At 39.0% G+C, this 18,021-nt stretch overlaps 1 protein-coding gene across 1 annotated transcript in view; it reads right to left on the reverse strand.

Moving 5' to 3' along the window:
• Positions 1-6,111: 6,111 nt before the first annotated feature.
• The window catches only part of tlr18 (toll-like receptor 18), a 32,919-nt gene continuing 21,009 nt past the window's right edge, over positions 6,112-18,021 (reverse strand). The window contains exons 4-6 of the mRNA XM_074684232.1: positions 16,104-16,532; positions 7,836-7,976; positions 6,112-6,397 (exon numbers count right to left, since the gene is read on the reverse strand). Of these exons, the coding sequence (XP_074540333.1) occupies positions 6,248-6,397; positions 7,836-7,976; positions 16,104-16,532 (720 nt within the window). The 3' untranslated portion in view covers positions 6,112-6,247. The remainder of the gene's footprint in view (positions 6,398-7,835; positions 7,977-16,103; positions 16,533-18,021) is intronic.

Below are 18,021 nucleotides of genomic sequence, written 5' to 3' on the forward strand. Positions count from 1 at the left end.
TTTTTCCAGGATCAGATCCTTATTTGACTAATTTTCAGATAACCAGAGGACAAAAGGTTCCATCTTCTTCCATTATCAAGAGAATTTTTGTTCGTTCAGTCATTACACATTTAATGATGCATTTTCTAATTTCAGAGATAGAACAAATTTACTTTATGCCTCACCTAAGCCCCAGTGTATCACTGACTTATGAAAAAAAGTGAAAGTTGAATTTTAACATTTTTAAAGAAAAAAAAATCCTTTTCAATATATATATATATATATATATATATATATATATATATATATATATATATATATATATATATATATATATATATATATATATATATATATATATGTTTTTGTCTTTAAAAATGCTAAAATTCAAATTGATAAAAAATAATATATATATATATATATATATATATATATATATATATATATATATATATATATATATATATATATATATATATATATATAAAATTGAACAAAAAAAATCCCGATTAACCCTATGAGCTAATGAAAAAATATAAATATGCTCATGAGATTTTTAAATAAAAATAATCCAAATCAAATTTCATTACAGTCACTGATATTTTGAAACAAAGTGAGAATGTCTAATTTCTCTTCTAAAAAAACAATTAAATGTAAAAGTTGGACTTTGAAATCTGAACTCAGACAGCAGTTTTGACTCAAGTTTAAGATGCTTTCTCCAAACCTAAAACTTTTGAAATGTTTCTTTCCTCCTTTCTCTCAGTTTTTTTATGGGACTGAAGTGTGTCACCTATAAATAACTGTGATCTCCCTCTGCTGGTCAGCTGACAGAATGCAGTTCTGGCTGTAAGGTCAGGTTTTACTGAGGTTTTGACCCCTCTTTATGGAGGGTGCAGGCTCCTTTAACAGACACATGGTGGCGCTCTTGAAGTGCTGCCCTGACTCTTGACTCTGCTCAGTGCGCCTCTCTATCTCTGCCCACCAAAGCGTATCTGTGCCTCTGCATTTCACGGTGGCTGCTCTCGGCTGCTCGGTATCAGGCCGAGCTTGTGTTTCTGCAGGGGTCGGGCATAAAGGCTGTCAGACAAGCTGCTGATACATAATTGAAGAAGCCTCAGGACTCTGTGAGGGCCTGCATTGAGTTTCTTCAGACTGTATTGTGTGCAGTGAGTGCTGTCAGAGGAGGGCTTGTTGTACGAGTCTCCGGCGAACACGTGGTGAGACTCCAGAGGATCTGAGGCCGGCTCTGTCGGGTTCACAGACCCGGCTGTCACACGTCTGAGTCGAGCTGTGCTTTTCATTAAGCCCACGATCAGTTTCACCTTTCTGCCGTTTGAAAATCTTTCTTTTTAGAGTGAAATGTCAGAGGATGTCCTTCAGCCGAGCTTTCAACTGGTGACATTTCTCTCCAGCTCCTGAGCGAGGCAGAGATGGCTCATACATACATCAGCGTCTGAACCGGGCTTTAAACTGAAATAGGTCCAAGACAAGAATCCTCCACTTTAATAAGAACAATGATGAATGAAGGAATCAGGCTTCTTTAGCGGAGCACTTTATTCATGTGAGGTCTGTTTTATTACTTTAACTTTCTTTAGCCATCATTAAGATAACACTATCCAAAAATAATACTTTTAAACTATTTTAAAAATTACAGATATTCTGCTTTCACATCCGTTAAACATGTTTAAAAAATAACAATGCTCAACATTCAGACTTAACATGGAGATTATCAAAACTCTACTTATGTTGGACAAATCCCTGAGTGTGTTCCACGAAAAGGACAAGATCTTGCCAAGATCCTGAGGAGATCCTGATAAGATCTTGATGACAACCTGAAAAGATCCTGAAAAGATCCTGATGAGTTCTAGATGAGATACTGAAGAGATTCTGACAAAATACCGACAAGGTCCTGACAAGATCTTGCCAAGATCCTGACAAATCTTGCCGATAGCCCAACAACACCCTGAAAAGATCCTGATGACATCTTGACAAAATCCCTACAAGATCTTGACGAGATCCTGAGTCGATCCTGATAAGTTCCTGATAAGTTCTAGATGAGATACTGAGGAGATCCTGACAAAATCGACAAGATCCTGAAAAGATCCAAATGACATCTCAACATTATCCTGATGACATCTTGACAAGCTCCTGAGAAAATCTTGATGAGATTCTGATGAGATCTTAACGATATCCCTACAAGATCCAGAAAAGGTCCTGATGAGATTTTGACGGAAATCTGACGAGATCTTGACAAGATCCTGATGAGATCCTGCCAAGATCTTGACGATAGCCCGACAACATCCTGAAAAGATCATGATGACATCCGGACAAAATCCTGATTAAGTCTTGATAATATCCCGACAACAACCTGAAAGAAGCTAAAGACATCTTGACAAGACCCTGACCAGATTCTGATTAGATCCTGACAAGATCTTGAAAATAGCCTGACAACATCCTGAAAAGATTGGGATGACATCTAAAAAAAATCCTGACTCGATATTGACAAGATCCTGAGGAACTCTTGACAAGATCCTGATGAGATCCTGATGACATCTTGACAGGATCCTATGAGATCCTGACAAGACTTGCTGAAATGATGAACTCATTGCATAAGAACGTCTTAACTGGGCCTCAAACACCAAGGTTATCTAGAGCCCAAAACACCAGTGAGAGAAAAAAACAGATTTTTTTAAAGCTGTTAATCATGTGAAGATTACTATGGGGGCCTGACAGGGACATGATAAAGACTAAAAAAAGCACAACACCCCCTCTTTAAGTATAAAAACCTGTTTGCTTGACTTCTACCAAACTCTACTCTTTAATAATATTCTGTGTAATAATGTTTTTAAACCAGAAATCAAACTTGAACCACAGAGTTCGAAGCTCCAGTTTGTGTGAAACCTGTTTTTTTTTTGTAGGGGCGTAATTTCCCGACACCTCCGTCGTGTTTTCATGACTCATTTTGGAGGAGCTGCATTATTGAATCATTCAGGAAATTATGTCATCAAACACCTGATGAGCCACTAATGCAGCTCCATGTATACAGAGATGGGACCAATTCAGAGACTCATTCAAATGGTTTGCAAATGCTCTCATAACGGCATAAAAGCTTCGGCTGGGTGCAGCTGGCGGCTCCTATAAAAGCTCCTGTTATCTGCCAGGAAAAGTGACTTTGCATTATTGGTCCTTTTAAATCAGCATCCATAAAGAGTGTGATGAATGAAGGCTGAGCTCTTTTATCGCAGCTCCAAACAGAGGAAGCAGAGCGTTTGGATCAACGGGCCAACGTTCAGCCAGAGGGGTGCAGTCAGAGCCGGCTGACGTTAACACGTTAACACTTTGTGGCTCATGGTGCAAAAATGACTTAAACTGAAGGATTTTAGCTACTGTTACTATTAATTTTGGCTTAAAGAGGAAAAATACGACCATTTTCTTGTTGCTGTGTCTCTGCTGCCTCCTGGTGGTGGTAGAGTAGACTCGTTAGTGCTGTCGATAAATCTGAATGGCTAGTGTCACGAGCACAGAGCTCTAGTTTCTGAGGAGTTTCTGTAAAGACCTGTCAGTCTGGACGTCAGTCTGGTTCATATTTAAAAAGCCTCAAACATCCAAGGAGCCATATTCAGTTTCTACAGGCTGTCTGGGCTTTTATATCTATGGCTGCTCTACCTGAAACGCTGCACTGCCCTACCTGAGAAGAATAAGGTAATTTGAAATGTTGGATGCTGGAAGCTGCTGCTCTGAATGGCAAACGAGATTTCAGTGAGATCAACACGAGATTTTCTCAGCTTGTGACATCACTGGATGAGTGTTTTATCAACTCTGCATATTCACACTGACATACCACTGAAATATAGATTAATGTGAGTTATAATTATCAAATGAACCTGAAATATGCTCATAATACAAGTGTTGGAGGTGATTAAAGCTGATTAATGCACCTTTAGGCTCTGAAATCTGTTTTTAACGGGGGATTTATGAGGAGCAGAGCATCCTGTGGTTGTTTTTTACATAAACCCTCCAGTAGGGGGCTTTAGAAGTGCAAGTGCTTTTTTTAAAAGTTAAGTTCAGAGGGAACTGTTTTGAATAAATGTCACCAGGAGGGCATCCAAAGGGCATTTTATTCAAGAAAAGGTTACAGTGACAGCATCCAAAAGATCATTATTTAAGGTAAGTTCCCTGGTAGGGCATCCAGAGGGTCCTTCTTTATGTAAATTCACAAGAACTGTGTCCTGGGGGAGCTATTTCCAAGAGCTTACTAGAAGATTCCAATTAAGACACTTTATGTGCATTATTTCATTTCCCAGGGAGGACATCCTGTGGACATATTTTGGATAAAGTAACATAGGAGAGCATCCAGAGGGCATTTTTTTTCCTCAACTGTTTTAAGGAGGAGGTCTAGATTGCACTTTTTTACTAGATATTACTTTTTTTTTTTGTCCGAGAGGGTTATCCGGAGGGAACTGTTATTGCGTAAAGCTTAATAGGAGGGCATCCAGAGGGCCCTATTAATATTTAGTTCACTAAGAAGGCATTCAGAGTCCCTATTTTTCACTCAAATTGAATAATTTGTTAGTAAATGTTTCTTCTTTGCTTGTTTTCCTCCCAGAGGGCCATCTAGAGGCAACTTTAATGCCATCAATTCTCTGAAAAGGAGGGCATCCAGAGGGCCTTCTTTTTGTGTTAATTTCACTGGATGAGCGTAGCTAGAAGAGCCTTTCATGTTTAGACTACCAAGATGGCATAAATAAGTAACATTTTTTGGGTTAATCTCCCAAGAATAAAATACAATATATTTTTTTCTTCCAGTGGGGGCATCCAAGGGGGCTGTCTTTATGTTCACTGGGAGAGCATCCAGAGGTTACTTTTTGGGGTTATCCAGAGGGAGGCCTTTATAAAAAAATTTCACTATGAGGCTCCTTATCTGCTTAAAGTTGTCTTGAAAAGCATCTAGAGGGTTCTTTTTGTGTAAAGTGTTCTTGGAGGGCATCCAGACGGCATCTGCAGAAACATTTTCTCAAGTAAGGCTTACTCATAGGGCATCCAGTGGGACCACTTTTGCATAAAGTTGAATAAAAAGCATCTAGGATTCTTTGTTTGTGCAGATTCCAGGAACAGCTTTGAAAAGGCCTTTTGTGTTCAGTTTTCCAGAAGGGCATCCAGAGGGCACTTTATTCATTTATTCTTAATGCATGCCAAAGGTAGGGCATTCTCAGTGCACTTTCCATAGTCTTTCAGAGGACTCTTTTTTTTTTTTTTTTTTTTTTTTTTTTTTTTTTTACAAAGAAAAGACATTGTTGCACTTTTTAACAGTGAATCAACAGGAAAGGCATCCAGGGGCATTTTCTTGACATTATTAGTACTCAAAGAGTATCTAGATGACACTTTTTTTGTGATCTACTGAAAAGACTTTTTACAATGTTTTATGTGTGACAGGGGAATCCAGGAGGGCACTTCAGAGGTTTTTTTTTTATGACGTAGGGCAACCAGGGAGGAGATCCCCTCCCTGAGTAAACCCCAGTCTGTTTGGTCGTCCCTGGCAGTGAGTGAGGAGAGGGCTGAATGCTGTTGTGGTTTTTCTGAGAGCTGCTTTGAGGGAATAATTACTGATCGTATCACTCACCAACTGAAACGTTTCTGTTGTTGTGAGCGGCAGGTGTTTAACCTTAAAGCCGTGGAGCAGGTGAGACCTGGAGTCATTGAGCACCTGGTGTATGAACCTGACAGACACAGAGCCATGAAGAGTTAGTGTTTTATCTGCTGCTCAGAGTGGCTCCACGCTGCCGTCTCATTGAAATGCAGCGCCACGCCGCCTCTAATGAACGATTGTCTCTGAGGCCTCCACGCTGACGTCACATGATCTCCCTGACGAGCGCTCATCCTGTCGGGACACAGCGACAGCACAGACACCAGCTGGGAGGAGGGAGTGACGTCAAAGCCTCATCATGTAGTTACCTCCATCTGACACTGGGTGGCGCTCAAGCTCACTGAAGTCATCTGTAATTCACCCTGATGGACTGTGAAACCTGAGGGACGTATCTGGGTCTGACTGTGACAGACGGAGCCTGAGGGCTGATCGGTTCAGTCTGACACGATGAAAAGACCAGACAGACGTTAAAGAGCAGAACATCTTTATTCAGATGACGACTTATTGAGCAGTTTGACAGAGATCCATCCAGAAACTAACACCAAACACCACCTGATGATTCTACATCAAGTCAAAGACGGACGCTCAGGGACGGAGACGGCCTTTCTCAGAGCCACACTGACACTATTTCCCTTTTTCCTCAACGAAGAACTCGTTGCAGGCGACGGTGAGAGCAGCGACCAGGACGACGAACTCCTGGAAGTCCACCTGTCCGTCCTTGTTTTCATCCAGGTCAGACATGATCCTATCCACCACCATGGTGTCCTTGCTGGCCTGGAACAGAAGCACAGCAGAGTCCGCTTCATGAGATCCAAGTCTAAGAAGTCTTACCCTACAAGGACTACTCCTTAGACCCCGACCTAAACCCTCCAGACCTTAATCTGGTGAGGTGGAGGAACTCTGGAGGGGGCTGAAATCAAAGGAACTGAGCTTGTTAACCTGCATTCCTTCCACCTACCAGCAGAGGGCGACGCAAGAGGTGATAAAATGTAATCAAAGAGGTTAATCACCAAAAATTGTTTTATTCACCTTAAAAAATCTGCAGTACCAATGAAAACCTTGGGGGGCGCTACAGACCCGCCTTTTTACTTCTTAAAGCTACGATGAGCTGAGCGTTTTCGATGTGCCAGCTGCCAGCGATAGTCTTTAAAACTCGGTAAAAAGAGGAGACGTGATGAAGGCTACGCTCACATATTTTACCGTCTGTGCAAACAACTGGAGCAGGATTTCTGCCTCCGAGATCAAAGGCTCCACCTTGTGTCTGTGTTTGGTACTACAGTTACACCCACTCCAGGCTGCAGGTATGGAGCAGCGAGAGAGCCAAATTACAAAAATGAATCTATAAAAGAAAAAAATAAATAAATAAAAATATACATATTTTTCTGCGCAAATTTCATTCTCTTTTAAAGTGACATTATAATGTGATTTAAATACTTTAATTCATTCAGGTTTAAACTTATTTTTAGCCTTTTCTTTTAAGGCTTAATTCTTTGATTGTCACTTCATATAGCTACTTTCTTTCCTTCTTTCTTTCTTTCTTTTCTTTCTTTCTTTCTTTCTTTATTCATTTCTTTATTTATTAAGCACTTTTCTATTTATTTTTCTTGATTTCTGTTTTTATTAGCCTTTTCTTTTGTGGACTCTTTTATAATTTATTAATTCATTTTTTATTTATTCTTTCATAGATCCCTATATTTTATTTATTCATTTTTTATTTAATTATCATTTCATAGATTCTCATATAATTTATTTATTTATTCATTTATTCTTTTGTAGATTCTTATATAATTAATTCATTTATTCTTTTATAGATTTTTATTTAATTAATTAATTAATTAATTAATTAATTAATTAATTTATATATTTATTCTTTTATTGATTTGTATTTGTAATATAGCACTCTCACTAGATTCCTATATATTTTTTGTTTATTTATTAGAATTTCATAGATTCTCATATAATTCATTTATTAATTCATTTATTCATTTACTCTTTTATAGATTCTTATATTATTTATTTATTTGTTTTTTTATTTATTTATAGATTTATCTTTGTCATTTGGCACTCTCTCTACTCCATATGCAGGTCTCAGAGGGATTTTAAACTAATACCTTCGTCATGGCTACAGGAGAGAAAAAGATGTCTCCCTGAAAAGAGGAGGTAACTTCTTTCAACATGTGGCACAAACAGGAAGAGTTGACGTCATACGTACAGCCATTATTATGGAGAGCTCCTCGTGCAGCAGGGTCTTCAGCTCGGCTTTGCTCAGCTTAAACTTGTCGCCCTCTTTTCCAGAATAGGAGTGAAACACTTCGATGAGTGTCTCCATCGCGCCTTGAAGTTTGCTGGACATTTTTCACCGCTTCAGTCTCTGCCTGAAAAGACAAATCCAGAGGTTTTCGTTAAACACAGATTTATTGGAAATCAGTGTTTTATCTAAAAACACAAAATCCTAGAATAAAGTCTGGATCAGTTTCCAGGCCCCTCACAGAGTCTCCTCACAGAGTCGTCTCACAGTCGCCTCAAAGAGAAAGCTCACAGAGTCTCCTCACAGAGAAAGCTCACAGAGTCTCCTCAGAGTCTCCTCACAGAGTCGCCTCACTGAGTCTCCTCACAGAGTCTCCTCACAGAGTCGCCTCACTGAGTCTCCTCACAGAGTCTCCTCACAGAGTCGCCTCACTGAGTCTCCTCACAGAGTCTCCTCACAGAGTCGCCTCACAGAGTCTCCTCACAGTCTCCTCACAGAGTCTCCTCACAGAGTCGCCTCACAGAGTCTCCTCACAGAGTCGCCTCACAGAGTCGCCTCACAGGGAAGTAGGACAAATATTAAAAAATGGAGTTTAAAGAGTGACACAGAGAAAGCTGCAGCCGCCCTGAGCAAACTTCACTTCAAAACGTGATCTCTGATACTGCACTGATGTTCCTCCTCCTCCTCCTCCTCCTCCTCCTGACAGCTCAGAACTGGGACAAATCTCAGAGATCTGAATCCAAGCTCTCACTTTATTTGGTGTTAGATCTGAAAGTTTCTTTGAGACTCCACTCCGCTGAAATGAAGACGCTCTGAATCTCTGACTTCATGTGTATGATAATTTAAAGCTTCATTCCTGACAGCAGAGGAGTAATTATTGACTCCTGAACATCTCCACGCCCTCTCAGACTGAACGTCTAAGTATGATGCTCCTGTTGGTAAAACAAACATTAATGTAGGTTAAATAAATATTTTGAATGATGCTTGTTTTATATTCTGGCTCATTTTCAAACAGAGAAGCCTGAACAGTTGTTCGCTAATGCTCCTGTTTTGATGATTAATCAGATCCCTGGTCCCTGGCCTAGATATGCAAAAAAACAAAAACAAAAACAAAACGGAAGACCATAATGTTTTTTTTTTTTTTTTTTTTTTAGTATAATTTTGCCCCCCCAAAAAAAAGAAAAAAAAAGAAGAAAATAAAACGGCAGGATTTTGACTTTGCTGTGATTAAAACGTAAATTTTTACTTTAATAATAATTTTAACAACAAAGTGTCAAAAAATGAACAAATCTTGAATCTGATCAAAGGTTAAAAGAAACAAGTGATCTTTTTTTTTTTCTTTTTTCTTTTATTCAGTTATTTTGGGTTTGAGGTCAGAATTCCGTCTTTAACCTTAAAATTCTCAGGTTAAAGTTTTTCACAGAATTTCTTACAGAAGATGAGAAAAGGAAGTGGAGACTGCAAACCATCTGAAAATCCAGGCAAAATTTAGAATCTCATTAAGAGAGAATAAAAAAAGAAAGAAAAAAAGAGAAATTTAATTTTACTTGAACCCCTGAACTCTGAGGAAAACATCAGAATCTTAACCTTAATCTGAAAAGTCATTTCCACAACTCTGGTAATGACATCAAAAATAAATTTCTGAGTTATGCAAAAAATATAAATAAATACATAAATTAAAAAAATAAATAAATAAAAATAATAATAATAATAATAAATAAATAAATAAATAAATAAAATTTAAAAAGTACCTAAAGAAGTCAAACAAACAAAAAAGAAACAAGAAAAAACAACAAACCCCACAAAACCAAAATAAATACAACAAAAAACAATAAAACAAACAAAAAACAAAAAACAAAAAAATAGAAAATATTGTTAGGTCATAGATGTTTAAATTTAAAAAGTGAAAAAAAAAACAATTTCTCTAATTTATTTAATTAATTTAAATAAAAAATAGTAAAGGTTATTGTCTAAACCTGAAACCAACATTTTCTTTCTTTCTTTCTTTTTTCTTCTTCTTTTTTTTTTTTCTTTAACTGTGGCCTCAATCGTGCTCCAAAAAGAAGAGGACCTGACGTAATCAAAATGAGACCAAGATGAAGAGCAGCTTTGATCCCTTCATGGTTTTATCCTGAGAGGAGGATGATCTTGGAGCAGGATGAAGATAAAAACCCGCTCAGGTGAGTCAGAATCACCTTACACCTGCGCTTTGTCAGACACCTGAGAGGCTGCTGCACGGGGGGGCTGAGTCACCCCACCTCCATGAACCAGGACAAAGACCAGACCCCCTGCTGGGCAGATTCAGATCTCTGGTTTACGTTACGCGACATGAACGACCTGCTGAGGTTTGGTCCGGATCCATCAGTCCGGCTGTCAGATCCCTCTCCGTGGATCCTGAGGCCTGATGCTGCTCTGCTCTCTGCTCTGCTCTGCTCTCTGCTCTGACTGTGGGAAGAAACCACCGAGCCCCTGATCTATCGCCTCACCCTGCGCCCCTCCATCAGCCTCAGTAATCACAGCTAATCATCCCCCCGCTGCTCGGAGCGCTCATTACGCGCTGTGAATGTCACAGACAGAGCTGCTGCTCATTAACGGAGCTCAGGCTGCAGCTACAGACCCTGCTCCAGACCCTGCTCCAGACCCTGCTCCAAACCTGCTCCAAACCCTGCTCCAGACCCTGCTCCAGACCCTGCTCCAAACCTGCTCCAGACCCTGCTCCCACAGCAAAACAAGACCACCTCCCAGACCTCTACAGACCTTCACAGACCCAGAAGAACCCGGACAGCAGGACTCACCTGGACGCGCGCTGACAGGTGCTGCTCCGCAGGAAGTGGCTGCAGCTCTCATCTCATCACTTATAAGCTCCTCTCACCTGAGCGTCAGATCACTATCTCACAGGCGCCTCCCTCCGGACGGCAGCGACATGACCTGCTGCAGGTGAGAGCAGCTCCATGTAAGGTAAGAGCAGCACAACGAGCTCAGCTGAGTCCACACAGACAGGCCTGAGGCAGGGACTGGATCAGAGAGTAAGACCCAGACTCAGGAGGAGGCAGGAAGAGATAAAGGACCTGTGAGACTGACAGGTACCCACAAAAGAAAAAAAAAAAAAAAAAAGGAAAAGAATCCAACTCCAAAGTTACAATTCAGACTTAAATTTCAGAATGCTGTGAAAAAAAGAAAAAAGAAAAAAAGAAACAACCAAACAAAAATAAAAATATATGATTTTATTTATTTATTTATTTTATTCATATTAAAAATGTACCCCCATTAAAAAGCAAAAAAATAAACAAAACAAAACAAAAATAAAATAAAAACATATAATTTCAATTATTTATTTATTTTATTCATTTGTTTAATTTATTCATAGTAAAAAAGTACCCATAAAAAAGCAAAAAAAACAAAAAAACAAAAACAAAAATAAAATAAAAACATATAATTTTAATTATTTATTTATTTTATTCATTTGTTTAATTTATTCATAGTAAAAAAAGTACCCCTAAAAAAGCAAAAAAACAAAAAACAAAAACAAAACAAAAATATATAATTTTATTTATTTATTTTATTCATATTAAAAATGTACCCCCATTAAAAAGCAAAAAATAAACAAAACAAAACAAAAATAAAATAAAAACATATAATTTTATTTATTTATTTATTTATTTATTTTATTCATTTATTTAATTTATACATAGTAAAAAAGTACCCATAAAAAAGCAAAAAAATAAACAAAAACAAAAACAAAACAAAAATATATAATTTTATTTATTTATTTACTTATTTTATTTATAGTAAAAAAGTACCCCCATAAAAAAGCAAAAAAATAAACAAAAAACAAAAACAAACAAACAAAAAAAACCATTAAAAAATAAAAATAAAATATTTTATTTATTTATTTTATTTTATTTATTCATAGTAAAAACTGTAGTATAACTATTTCAGGATTTATTTTAAAATTTGATTCGATGTTGTTCCCGTGCTCCAATGTCCTCAGTTGATACATGACCCGTCTCACCTGAGGTCACCTGTCCAGGTTTTGCTGGCTGTCCTGTAGTCCAGGTTTGGGACAAAACATGACCTTTCTGAGGAGACAAATCCTTTTTTTTTTTTAAAACAGCTTCAAACGACTTGATGCTGCTTCCTTTTTTCCTCACACTAGATCTGATAACTTATTTTTTTGTCTTTATTCTTCAGTCATTGCTTTTATTTTTTTTAATCTTATGTCAGTGGTTATTTTTTTAAACATGTTTTAATCATGTAGCTCTGCTTTAAGTAGCTCTGAGTCCTAACTTTAATGTAACCTGAGCTCTGTTGTTTATCTCTCATTCCTTTATACCTGGAGCCATGTTTGCCTGTTAATAATAAATAATATCAGCTCATCAGCTCAGGAGTTTGTTCAGCCTGTGTTCATTGTATCGAGGAGCACAGAGAGCTGGCTGAGCTGACGGAGAGCAGGCTGTGTGGGTGAAGTCGTCCTTTCACTGGATGCAAACCTCTGTTTGATTAACGTCAGTATCTCCAGTATGGCCGCTGTAAAGAGGCGCTGGATATTTGCATTCCCCTGGTTAAATGTTAAACTGAAGAGCTGCTGATGCTCTCTGCAGAGGAACGACCAGGTCACAGATCATTTGACTGGTCCTTTTTTTACCCTCTGCTAGAGTTTTCCTACGCTTCTCAGGCAGTTCAGGCATCATTTTAGTCTTTAAATATCTTTAAACAACACATTTTCCATGACTTTTCAGCTGGGTGTGGCTCATATTTTGTGGAATAAGACAATTTTATTAAAAATGAGTCTGAAGCATTTGCCTAGAATTCAGTTTCAGCGTTAGAGAAAGGCTCAAAAATCAACTCCAGAGACCCACAGGTGAAGCAGCCAAGAGTCTTCAGTCACTCAGCGTCAACATGAGCTCATCAGACATTTTCTTTTATTCATTTACACAATGAAACATCTGTACAAGAAGTATAAATGTCCAGCATTTAGCAAGTTATAAAAACAAAGAAAAAACTGTCAAACAGGAATGAAGGAGCCCTTCACAAAAAAGATAAACTTTACAATCCTGATCCTGCTCACAGCTCGTACCCCAACAAGTTAACCTCTCACTTTGGACGCTGAAGTTAATTTATTTACATTTCACAAACTCAGTGCATGGCTTTTTAATGTCACACAAGAAGAAATCCAAATCAATCATCAACAGACTGGAAACAACAAGTTCAACAGTGCCCCCTGCTGGCCATTTACAGACTCTACAAGAGGCTTTATTGCGCCGCCTCAAGCTGCTCAGATAGAAGAGAAGAAGTGCTCTGCAAATGCACAGTAAATGCAGCCTGCATGCTTCGCTCTGCGCCTGCATGCTTCGCTCTGCGCCTGCATGCTTCGCTCTGCGCCTGCATGCTTCACTCCGCGCCTGCATGCTTCGCTCTGCGCCTACATGCTTCGCTCCGCGCCTGCATGCTTCACTCCGCGCCTGCATGCTTCGCTCTGCGCCTGCATGCTTCGCTCTGCGCCTGCATGCTTCGCTCTGCCCCTGCATGCTTCGCTCTGCCCCTGCATGCTTCGCTCTGCGCCTGCATGCTTCACTCCGCGCCTGCACGCTTCGCTCTGCGCCTGCATGCTTCACTCTGCGCCTGCATGCTTCGCTCCTTTGCTGCAGGCGCAGAGTGAAGTTTTCTGACCTCTGCTGATGTGGGTTTAACTGTTGTTCATCAAACACTGAAAAGACGTGTCAGAGCTGCAAACATCCTCCCTGCTGCTGAAAACTGAAGGTATTAACTTTAAAGATTTATCAGACAGTATCCATTATGAGCCGATTAAAGCGTTTCTAATGAAGCTTTAAAGCTCAAGAGTTTAATCCCTGGGATTATCCTCAACAGGAACCGGCAGAAAAAGGAAACAATTTTCATAAGTCTGAATTCATTAGTTCACACTTTCCTGTGTTTTTACCTGAGGATATTTTCTCTGATAGAGCATAGAAAACAAACTTTTACAACAGAGAGGTTGAGTTTTACTCATTTTGAAGGAATGATGTCCTTTTTTTATACAAATATAAATTTTAACTTTTTTCTCTCACTAATTGTCACTTCTCTCTTACATTTTCAAAGCCTCTGATTATTCTTTTTTTCATTTCTCATATTTGAAACTCTTTTTTCTTATGCTGTTGATTTTATTTTTCTCTTCAATTATTCTCTTATTCCATGAAAATTTAGGAATTTTTCCTTCCAAGTTTTAAATTTTATTTCTTTAAATTTCTATATAGTCTCTTCACAAATTTGAGATTATTTTCATTATCAGTTTTGGACGTTTTTCCCTCGCAAATTTGTGAATTTTTCTGACTAATTCAGGGCTTTGCTTTAAAATATATATTTTTTAATTTTCCTTACTAATAAGGTTCTTTCCGTCTTTATCCATGTTTTTCTTTTCTTTTATTTTATTTTTAATTTTCTCATGAATTTCAAACTTTCTTTTGCCAATATTTGTAACTTTTCTCTGACAAATCTGTGGCCATTATCCTTGAATTTATGAATTTCGCATGATTCTTTTTTTATAACGACTTTTTTTTCTCATAAGTTTGGAACTGTTTTCCTCAATAAATTGTAAAATGTATTTTCACAGTTTTGTACCTTTTTTTCTTTACTTTTTTCTTCATCCATGAAAAATCAGGGATTTTTCCTCCCTCATTTTTAAAGTTTATTTGTTTAACTTTTAATTGGCTGTTTAAAAAATTTAAAAAGAAAATTCCTAAATAATTTTGGACTTTTATCCTTGAAAAATTTGTGAATTTTTCTGAAAATATTTGGTGCCTTCCTCTAAAAAAATTCAAACTTCTTTTATAGCAAGAGATTTTTTTCACCTAAATTTCTAATGATTTTCAAACTCACTTCGCAAAAAATTGTGATTGTCCTGTCAGTAATCTGTGGACATGTCCCGCATAAAGTTATGAATTTTGCACAATTCCTTTCTTATAAATCAGCAAATATTTTCCTCAATAAATATAAGACCATATTCTCACAGTTTTTCATTTTATTTTTGCCCCCACTACGTTCATGTTTTTTTGTGAAAAAATTTGGAACATTTTCTGACAATTTTTCATTTTTTCTGATACAGTTTCAAAATTCTCCTTTAATATCTAGGACTTTTTCGACTAAGTAATCAAAGATTTCTGTTTAAAGATTTAATTTTTTTCTCAATTTCTCACAAATTTCAAACTGTCTTTTTGCAAATTTGGGATTTTTTTTTAGATAGTTTTGGAACAATTTCCACATTCCTTTTGTCAACTTTGTCAATGTGGAGTTTGTACAACTCTTTCTTTTTTCCTCATGAAGTTTTGGACTTGAAACTCAGAATACTAAATAACACTCTTCTCCTCTGCCTTTTAATTATTTTTTGGCTTTTCACAACAGCCCTAAGAAGACATTGTAAATTCAGAAATTCAGTGTGAGTTGATGCAGGAAGTGAGTCAAACTCGTGTACAAAGCGAGCTCAGCTGGACGCTGCAGAGGAACATAGTTTAGTTTTTGGGAAGCTGAAGCCGTGGCGATGGGCAGTGATGTTTTCAGACGGCACACGATGAGACAGACGCTGGAGGACGATCATTACAGTGAGAACATGATCAGACATGTAGGAGTTTAACACAGGAACACTGCAGAGCTGATTAAGAGCCACTTTAAAAACTGTCCGCTCGTTAGTCGCCTCTCTAACGCTGATCAAACTTTGTTTTGGAGTTTCACCATCGAGCGTCGTCTGTCCTCAGGAGTGCTGCTCGGAAATGATCAGGTTTGACTCGAGGTGGTCAGAGAAACGGGTCGGTTTCCCTGGGTCTTTCTTGGAGCGTATGATCTTCCTGATCTCGTGCCTCAGACGGCGCCGCTGTAACGGAGCCCGTCCTCTCACAGTGCGGCTCCTGTCACCACGTCTTCCTGGCGCCTCTCTTGTTATCCAGAGAGCGACATGGGAGATCTCATTGAAGCCGCTGAGTTTTTTGGCCTTTCAGCGCCTGTCAGCGGCGCCCAGAGGGAGAGCGGAGCGGAGGGCATCAGCGCGGCGCTCGGGGATAACATGACAGGATGCCACAAACGGCGAGGGACGGTGTTATTATGTGTCATCATAATGAGGCGTTGGCTTTTGCTCTCTGCTTGACAAAGTGACACAGAAAGGTTACGTGAGTTCAAAGCAACACTGAGACAGGAAGTTCGCTGCTGCTTCAGTTTCCATCTTTAACCTTTTGGTCAAAACGCCACGATGGGGATTTGTCTCATGTTTGACGTCTCCTCGTTATTCCACTTCATGGCGTCACCATCAGGTGTTTCCTCTGCCTTCCTGTCATCCATCAGAGGCCCGATCACAGAGATCCCCCCCGTGGATGACGTCCTGCTCCTCACGCTTTGTCCCCGCTCTCGGGTGGACGCCGGCTTTCCCAGGACGCTCTTCAGCTGCGCCCAGAAGAACGCCTGCTGGTTGACCTGCTGCGGCCACTCCAGGTACGTCTTGGTGCTCAGCATCTTCTTCAGCTTGCAGTATTTGCTGGGCAGCGAGCTGGGATCGATGGGCTCCTTCACCACCAGGATGACGTCGCTGAAGGTCTTCCCCATCGCCCTCTGCTGGGCGAAGTACAGCTCGTAGTTACACCACTCGCTGTTCACGAAGTGCCGGGAGAGGACGAAGATGACCTGGGGACAGAGACGGAGAAGGAGACGAAAACAGGGATTAACATTTTATTATCAGACTATTGACCACCTGAGGTCGAGACTCTTCTTAGTCCATCCAGCTCCTACAAATCCTGACAAATCAGCTCGAAACCATCGGTTAAAGTCAGGAACACAAAAAGAAGCTGTATCAGTATGAGTCTGGTTTAGGTTGTGATCCCTAAAAGAGGTGGATCCCGAGGGCTGGCCTCGGTCCTCCTTTGAATTCTGATTGGCCTCAGCCCAAAATTGGGATCTATGATTGGCTACTTCCCCTATCGAAGACTGGGTTTATGCTAAAAGTTTGCTACACAGTCAGGGTTAAAGGGGACATGAAAACACTGCGGGTTCTTCAACAATTAGAAATGTTCAGCTTGTAGGCCCCGCCCCCAAATGTTCATTCCCCGCCCCCAAAATCCATGTTTTACTGTTATTTTTTTCCTCCTTAAGGAACTTAAATGTGATTAACTCACTTATTTTTCCAGTAAGATACTTCATACTTCACACATCCCAATGAAATAGAGGCTCAGAGCTGTTGTCTATAACTTAAACTTGTTGTGTTCACATAATTGTCTCTAAGATTTTCGAAAGATCTGTGTGAAATATTAGCTGACAGTGCTAACGGAAAGCTGCCATCTTTGTTTCTGTCACTCTACCAGTTCATGGCTGTATTTGGACCATCTGACCCCAAAAGACCTTTAGGATATAAAAACCTGCTCTTAGACGCTTATCTTCACCCTTTTAAAGGTCAAAGGCTCCCCCTGTGGTAAAAACAAGTTACTGCAAGCCATTTATTTTTGTTTGCTTTTGGACAGTAAAACCATTTCTTACATTTAAAATATCGTTAATCACTACAGGATGGCTAAAAGCAGCTGACTCTTCTTCGAATGACTTCTATTCAAAAACGCTTCCACACCTGTCAGAGCCTGGGCTCCTCCCCCTTTTCCAGGTGTTTTTTTAAATTGGTGCTAGTGGGAAAATCCTAACGGCTCCGAAAGACAAGACAAGCTTTACGTTTATATCCCAGGAATTACGGTACTGCTGAGGAATCCATGTGCATGATGTTCTAATCACAGGTAATAGTTGATACAAGCTGTTCTTATTACCGTAACTCTTCAACTATATGGGCAAAAAAACAAAAAAAAAAACAAAAAACAAATTCAGACAGCTCCTGAAAGAAGAAAAGATTAGCTTTCTGGGTATGATCTCAGACTCTGATACATCTCTTCATTTCCTACGTTAAAGAGGAACCAATACAGGATGTCAGATATCTGAGAAATTATCATTTTACATTTATTTTATTGTACATTTGTACAAATTTAAAACTTGTCAGGTATTTTTCTTTTGTATTTATGATGTTTTAGATTATTTAGGACTTAATATGATGTTTCTTTGGTTCTCAGTTGGTCAAAAATACACAGAGGGCATGAGAGGAGACCTGGTCGGGGAGTTTTCCATCGGACACCCACCTTAC

This window comes from Halichoeres trimaculatus, unplaced genomic scaffold (genome assembly GCF_033239565.1).
Source record: "Halichoeres trimaculatus isolate MK-OKI-2021-1 unplaced genomic scaffold, fHalTri1.1 fHalTri1_scaffold_12, whole genome shotgun sequence".
Classification (NCBI taxonomy): Eukaryota; Metazoa; Chordata; class Actinopteri; order Labriformes; family Labridae; genus Halichoeres; species Halichoeres trimaculatus.